At 34.3% G+C, this 8,205-nt stretch overlaps 1 protein-coding gene across 4 annotated transcripts in view; it reads right to left on the bottom strand.

Moving 5' to 3' along the window:
• Positions 1-3,984: 3,984 nt before the first annotated feature.
• LOC107601980 (pituitary tumor-transforming gene 1 protein-interacting protein) overlaps positions 3,985-8,205 on the bottom strand; it is a 15,187-nt gene continuing 10,966 nt past the window's right edge. For 3 of the 4 annotated variants that reach the window (XM_016294356.1, XM_016294357.1, XM_016294355.1), the window contains exons 5-6: positions 6,956-7,021; positions 3,985-4,153 (exon numbers count right to left, since the gene is read on the bottom strand). In XM_016294356.1, the coding sequence (XP_016149842.1) occupies positions 4,000-4,153; positions 6,956-7,021 (220 nt within the window). In that variant the 3' untranslated portion in view covers positions 3,985-3,999. The remainder of the gene's footprint in view (positions 4,154-6,955; positions 7,022-8,205) is intronic. The other variant, XM_016294358.1, reaches the window with a different exon arrangement.

Raw genomic sequence — 8,205 nt, 5'->3', positions numbered from 1 at the left:
AAAGACCCTAATATTCCGTACATGACTTCATTAATAATTCATACAGGAAAAGGAGAAGAAAAAAAGACGAAATTGATTCACTACACTAAAAAGATTTTATGCATGTGATATATATATATATATATTGCAATGCTCTCTTGGCAGGTCTTCCAGACAGTTCTATCAACCTTTATAATTAATCCAAAAATTAATTTTTAACGAGCTGAAAAGAATGCACGTCACACCTCTGTTCATCAATCTGCACTGGCTATCAATAGCTGCTCTCGCATTAGATTCAAGGCATTGATGTTTTCCTACAAAACCAGCACTGGCTCTGCACCCCTTTACCTAAATTCATTACTTCAGAGTTATGTGCCTCTAGAAGCTTGCGTTCTGCAAGTGAACGTTGCTTTATTGTTCATCTCAAAGAGGCACAAAATCACTTTCACAGACTTTTACATTAACTGTTCCCTCCTGGTGGAATGACCTGCCCAACTCAATCCCAGCAGCTGAGTCCTTAACCATCTTCAAGAAACGACATCTTCCATCTTTATTTGACCCTCTAACTCTACACTCTAAAAAATGCTGGGTTGTTTCAACCCAATGTTGGGTCAAATATGGACTAACCCAACTGTTGGGTTAAATTTTGGTTACATTTTTAAATTAACTTTTTAACCCAACAGCTGGGTTAGTCCATATTTGATCCAACATCGGGTTGAAACAACCCAGCATTTTTTTTTTAGAGTGTAGCACTCTCTATTCTAATTCTATTCTTCTAAATAAAAAACTTGCACATTTTAGACTTGCACTCCATTCATTTACTAACTGCTTGTTTTCTTTAAAAAAGAAAAAAGAAAAAAAAAAGCTTGATCTATTATTTTTCTATTATATCTGTTTTCTTTTTATTATATAATAAATAAATAAAAATCTTGCTAAGTGTACTGCATTATTAAGCTAACTGAGACTTTTATAGCACTTGCATTTCATTGCTCTTTTGTTAGTTTTGATTGCTTCTGTTGTCCTAATTTGTAAGTCGCTTTGGATAAAAGCGTCTGCTAAACGACTAAACGTAATGTGAATATAATTATTCATTAAAAAAATGTGTGTGTGTGTGTGTGTGTATACATTTTGTTCACACACACACACATATATATATATATATATGTATAATAAAATGTTCATATTTATTTAATATGATATATTTTTATGACTTGCTCTTATTATGCCTCTACCGTATTTATGATGTATGCATGCAGTTGTGCTGCTGAATTTTTTAATGCTGGCAGGATATGTTTGTCTTTTGTTACTAATTTTTGTAATTTTATCATTTTGCTTGCTGTAAGGTGACCTTGGGTGTTTAGAAAGGTGCCATTAAATAAAATGCATGTATTTATTCATTAAATAAATGCATTCACTATTCATAATAACTAAAAATGTGTGTATATATTAAATATTAAAAAATATATATTATATCTCAAATAAAAAATACATATACAAATAAAATTCCTTATAATGTGTGTGTCATTTTATTTCATCCAATACATAGTACTGCCATGTTTTTACAGTTTGTTTTACTCTATAAGTAAAGTTTACAAAAATGGACTTTTAGTTTGCAGCAGGACGTGGAAACTATGGAAGCTTGTTTCCGCCATGGGATAAAAAAAAGTAACTTTTCTGACTTTCTAACCATTTTGAGGAAGGAAGTCAGAATTGAGAGTTACAAACTCAGAATTCAGAATTTTTTTTCCCTCTGAGTTCTCTGAAGTTTACATCTTGAACGTGAGCGGATGAGGAGCCGCCGTGCAGAGAAAGCATGAGGAAGCTTCGGCGGTCGGAGCGAGTGAGCGGGGATGAGAAGAGTCTTGTCATCAGATATAGAGGGATGAAGCTCTCAGAGAGGCGCACATCCTTTGATCTTCTCTTTACTTTCAACACCCTCTTCACCGACAAGTGCGACTGGCTCACGAGAATGTCAAACAGACACACTGCAGCCGCAGACACTCACACGAATGCATCTGCAGGCTGTTTGAAATCAAATAAAATAAGTAAAAATACAAAAATAAAATACAATAAATCAAATTAAATGAAATCAACTTAAATAATAAAATGTATTACTCTAAGAAAATGTAAAATACAAAATAAATTAATTAATAAAATTAATAAAATAAAAATTACAAAAATAAAATATAAATACATTTTTTTAATTTAATTAGATAAATGTTAAATTAACTATCAGAAAAAATACAAAAATAAAATAAAAATATATTCAATTAATTAAATGGAATCAAATTAAATTATTAAATAATTGACATTTTAAGAAAATGTAAAATAAATATAAAATAAATAAAATTATTAAAAATGTTTTTCAAAAAATAAAATAAAAAATAAATAAAAAATAAATGAAATCAAATTAAATAAAAATGACATTTGATATAAAATAAAAGTTTGTCTCCATGTAGTTGTGCATCTTAATAAATTAAATCAAATTAAATAAAAATTACATTTGATATAAAATAAAATAAAATAAAAGTTTGTCTCCATGTAGTTATGCATTATTTCTAAATAAATGAAGCAGTGTGTTGGAAGACAAATGCTCTCTTCAGGTCATTTTCATTGCTCTTCTGCGGCATGAACTTGAACACTTCCTTCAGCTTGTCTCAAGGTCGTGTGGTTTTCTGCAGGTCTTTGTGCAGCAGCTGCGAGGGATCGTCCTCCTGGCCTCCGCCGCGGCTCCAGTGACCCGCTCTCGCTTTCTCTCGCTCTCACGCACCGCAGGAGCTGCGATCGCAGGCGGCAAATACATTTACATCTCACCTCATTCCTCTGTAGCGCCGGGACGCGATCCGGGCCTTTGCCACCACATAAATTACAGCCCTTCTCAGCTCTCCACCAGCGCTAATTAGCACAGAGTTAATCAAGCACGAGTCAAGCAGCCCGTCTGACGCTTTTTCACCTATTAGTGCTGGAGGACGAGTTTTATCAGGAAAAGAAGAAATGCATTTCCCTCCTCAAATCCTCGAGCAATTTTTGCATCTGTGCTTTAAAATGTTATTTTCTTAAAACCAGATAAATGTTTAGCATTTTCTGAATTATGTAATTCAGAAAATGACTGAAATTTGTAGTAAACGCACTCTGATGAAATATGCATGTGCCGTTTTCTGCGTTGCACAGAGAAGTGATTTTTAATAAGGAACTGAAGGACAGGTTATTGTGTGTCTGTGTGCATTTGGTAAAGGCTAATCAAGGTCTTAATTCATAAGTAATGAGTAAAATAATTATGCTTTCAACAGAGTAATTAGTGCTAATATCCTACTGCTATCTAGTAAAGCAAGCGTTAGCATTAGTATTTATGGAAGATTATTTCCGCCATGGAATAAAAATATAAAAAAGGTAACTGATTTCTTAACTCATAATTCTCTCAATTGCAAGTTTCATATCACGCAATTCAGACATTTTCCTCAGAATTCTACGTTTACATCTCGCAATTCTGACATTTTTGTTAGAATTTTGCGTTTACATCTCGGAATTCTGACTTTTTCCATAGTTTTGCGTTTACATGTAAACTCAGAATTCTGGAGGGAAAAATCTGAATGTGAGAAAAAAATTGCTATTTTATATATATATTTCTATTCTGCTGTGGAAACAAGCTTCCATGAGTATTTCTCATTCATAGTCTCTACTCGTCCTCTGCCGAGGCCACATCAGCATTGATCAGGGTGTGTCGATCAGAAAGCTGAGTGTTCCTGTATCGGACTGCGTTTGAAGAATTAGATTATTGAGACCAACACAATGAACCAGATCAATAAAGACCTGTGTTACAACATCTCCACATGATGTCCTGTAATCAGCCAAAAGTTAACAACTGAAGATGTATTAGCTAATACAAGACGTCTTTGCAGACGTTTTGATCACAGAAATAAATTACATTTTTACAGATATTCACATAGAAAACAGAGATTGTTTACCAGGTTTTAGTCACTATATCATTCCCCTAGTTTTATTTGTGTTATTTCATAGCTTTTATGACACTACTATTTCTCTAAAATGCAGAAAAGTGTCATAATGAGTAGATGTGACTAAACGCTTGTGAATATTAATGACAGAAGCACAGGACTGACGGGACTTACCATACTTCTTGCGGATTTCATCATGTTTCCCCTTCCTCTCCGCCTTCCTGCAACAGACAGTAACCAGAGATGAGTGACGGCTTTTTACAGACTGGACGGGATTATATAGATTTTTGAAACAAAATATTGAATTTCTGTGCCATTTGCATCATTTGAGCTGTATTTTTTTGCAGACTTGGAAGAAACTAGGTACATTAGACTGATGGACAGATTATGTGACCATGCACGAAATAATACAATGATTGATCGACTGTTTATAATTATAGTGTTTATATTTTGTTAATATTATTCATGTTGAAAAAAGAGTGAAAAATATATCTTGCATTTCTGACTTTTTCCCCACAAATCTGACTGTGGCGAGAGGGGCGGGGCCGAGAGCCGTGGGAACAGAGCGAGGCCGGTGGAGTAAGTGATAATGAGCGACACCTGCACCACTCACCGGTCTCGAGTCCCACGGAGGAGCTCCGGAAGGATAAAAGGAGGAGTGACGACAGTGAAAGACGAGAGAGGACCAGGCCTGGAGTTTATTTTGTGTTTTGTGTGCGGCAGTCGTCCGCGAGGGGCTACCGCTTTACTTTCATTTTTTGTTGGTTTATTTTATTAAAGTTTTAAAATGTCGCCTCCTTCTTCCCGACCTACGAACGGTGTTACACTGACTTTTTTCTCACAATTCTGACTTTTACAAAGAGTTTTGTGCTTACATCTCGCAATTCTGACTTTTTCGTAGAGTTTTGCGTTTACATCTCGCAATACTGACTTTTTCGTAGAGTTTTGCGTTTACATCTCACAATTCTGACTTTTCATAGAGTTTTGCATTTACATCTCACAATTCTGACTTTTCGTAGAGTTTTGCATTTACATCTCGCAATTCTGACTATTTTCATATAGTTTTGCGTTTACATCTCACAATTCTGACTATTTTCGTAGAGTTTTACATTTACATCTCGCCGTTCTGACTATTTTCGTAGAGTTTTTCTTTTTATATCTTGCATTTCAGATTTTTTTTCTCAGAATTCCAAATTTTTTGCCCAATACAAATTCTGAATCCTGTAAAACCAGTACAAGAAGAACAAATCAAACTCATAGCCTGGATTCAATTTCCGCAACCAAAGCTGCTCAACTGAAAACTGGCCAAGTCCTGAAGAGCAGCACATGGGCAGCAGTAGATGATTCACCATGAGTTCATGTCTTTGTTTAAGGCCCTCCATTCCTTCACAGGCTCGTCATAAATACGAGCAGCAGTGTTTTATGGGTGTGTGACATACGAGCGGCGCTGAACGACACCAATCGCTCGCCGTGCATCATTCATCCTCTGTACAGCACACAATGAAGATAGGCCGAGCCTCCAGACGAACTGCGGCCGCTTCATACCAAATAAATCAGCCGGAGCTTTATGAGCAGCTGATCTGTGAACAATCACTGGAGCTTTTAGCCATCTGTTGCTGCTTCCACAATCCTGAACAAAGCAGCACAACAATAACTCCACCGGCTAGTGTTTTACACGTGTATCTGTTACAGATCAGGTTTCTGCATTAAACTGGAATGCAAAACGCTAAGATCAACAGCGAATAAAACTAATCTTTATTAGAAGACTAAGTTTCACTAATGTTCAAAAGTTTGGGGTCGGCAAGATTTTTAATGCTTTTGAAAGTCTCTTCTGCTCACCAATGCTGCATTTTTTAAATCAAAAATACTATATATTACAATTTAGAACAGCTGTTTTCTGTGTGAATATCTGTTAATCTGTAATGTATTTCTGTGATGCGCAGCTGTATTTTCAGCATCATTACTCCAGTCTTCAGTGTCACATGATCTTCAGAAATCAGTATAATATGCTGATTTGCTGCTCAAGAAACATTTCTGATTATTATCAATGTTGAAAACAGTTGTGCTGCACAATATTTTTGTGGAAACGGTGATGCTTTTCGGTGATGAACGGTGATGCTTTTCAACGGTGATGAAGTTCAGAAGAACAGCATTTATTTGAAATAGAAATCGTATTATAAATGTCTATAACTGTCACTTTTAATCAATTCAATAAATCCTTGAGAGGATTTTTTATTTTTATTTTTTTAATTTAACGAAATCTTACCAACCCCGAACTTTGGAATGGAAGTGTATACAGGTGCATCTCAATAAATTAGAATGTCGTGGAAAAGTTCATTTATTTCAGTAATTCAACTCAAATTGTGAAACTCGTGTATTAAATAAATTCAGTGCACACAGACTGAAGTAGTTTAAGTCTTTGGTTCTTTTAATTGGCATATAAAAGGTACAATTTACACAATCAACATGAAACACCAGTCGCAACTCATTTTACTTAAACAATATGACATATTTTTGAGTGCAAAGGATATTAAAAGAGAAAAATAATGTACGTTTAATATTAATAATATTAACTGATGCGACTTTTGAGTGTAAAAAATTATTAGTTAATGTTGGATTTAAAATGAACTACGTTTAATAAATGTTTTAAAAGTATTTATCATTGTTAGCTCATGTTAACTAACTAAATTTAAAATAAATTACAGAAATAAAAAACAGAAAATATATAAAAACTAATTCAAAACATTAATAAATAATTTATAGACATAATAAAGATAATTAATAATAATATTAACAGATATTTTGCTTTTGATTTTAATAATGTATTAGTAAATGTTGAAATAAAACAAACTAAGATTAATAAATGCTATAATAAAGTATTTTTAATTATTAGTTCATGTTGTGAGGATATTTTCAGCTAATGTTCAACTATTCCTTTAACATTTACTATTAAATTGACAAAAAAACCTAATCTACAGCAGGTTTGAACTCGCATGCTGATCGGAGATGTGAGATTTACGTACCGCTCTTCTGATCGCTGTCTGATCTCCTCTCTTCTCCGGGCAAACTGCTCTTCCTCACGGTCTAAACTGAAAATATACAAATGACAGCTAATTCAGAATATTACTGAGTACTATATTATTAGTACATTAACAATGAGTTCCAGTGGTTCACAGTATATTCATGTCGGAATTACTGTAATTTACAAAACTCTAAATTTATCAGCACATTTATGAAATCCCAGACTTCACGTGACATCAAACTGGCAGCTATTTATCAGAGAAAACACAGAGTTGGGTTAATATTTTGATTAATTATCTGCACATGGATTTATTTCGGGTGTATGCACTAGAAAAAATAATTTCTGAGTCCAAGAACATGAACAACCAGTAAAAAAACCCCCTGATAATTACAGTAATTCTGTGACCTTTACATCATCGCTGAAACGGAAACACAGAAACATGAACTCCCCTTCACTCATATTGGCGCAATTCACTCAGAACGAGAACAAAGAGTGAAACTATGAACACAAGAGCCGTTCTATACATCACAGAACAAAGGATCGTCACATGAAGCTGAATAAGCATTCATAAGAGATAGAAGAAGTGCTTCTGCTTCTGTAAGCAAAGCACGTCTGCGTTTACATCATGAGACACTGATAGACACGGGAAGACCTGACAAATGAAATCATCTCTGACTGACAGACAGACGTGTCCTTTACAACCCGACAGACACACAACCGGCTGCTTTAAAAATGATCTCTTTGGGGAAAAACGCCAATTCTTGCGCTATCCTAAATCAGTGTTGGGCAGTAACTAGTTACTGTAATAATATTACGGTTTACGGTAACTAGTAGTGTAACTACCGTATTGGCCCGAATATAAGACGACCCCCCTTTTTCCAGATGTACCTTTTGGAAAAAGGCTTTTTAAAAACCAAATCTTGTTTTTTCTCAGTAAAACACATTTTGTCTTCAATTATTTTCATATTGCATATTTTTCCTATTAAAATTTTTGTTTTGAAAGTATGGTAAAAACTGGTAAAATGTACCAAAATCACATTTAAATAGTATACACTTTTTGATATACCATTAAACAAAGCAGGTAGCCCATCTGAATTAGGACATTTAGGCTATCCATCTAATAGTAGCCTACCAAAATCTTATTAACAGTAGAATTAAATCTTACTGTAGTCTTCAAATCTGGGTACCGTCTTACGTTTTAAAATCACAAAGAGAGTTTGGTCCCATCAGGCTAACGTGACAGTCACGACT

This window comes from Sinocyclocheilus grahami, unplaced genomic scaffold, assembly GCF_001515645.1.
Source record: "Sinocyclocheilus grahami isolate Dianchi unplaced genomic scaffold, SAMN03320097.WGS_v1.1 scaffold316.1, whole genome shotgun sequence".
Lineage (NCBI taxonomy): Eukaryota > Metazoa > Chordata > Actinopteri > Cypriniformes > Cyprinidae > Sinocyclocheilus > Sinocyclocheilus grahami.
Note: the sequence above shows the minus strand (reverse complement) of the source record. Positions and strands in the feature narration are given on the sequence as shown.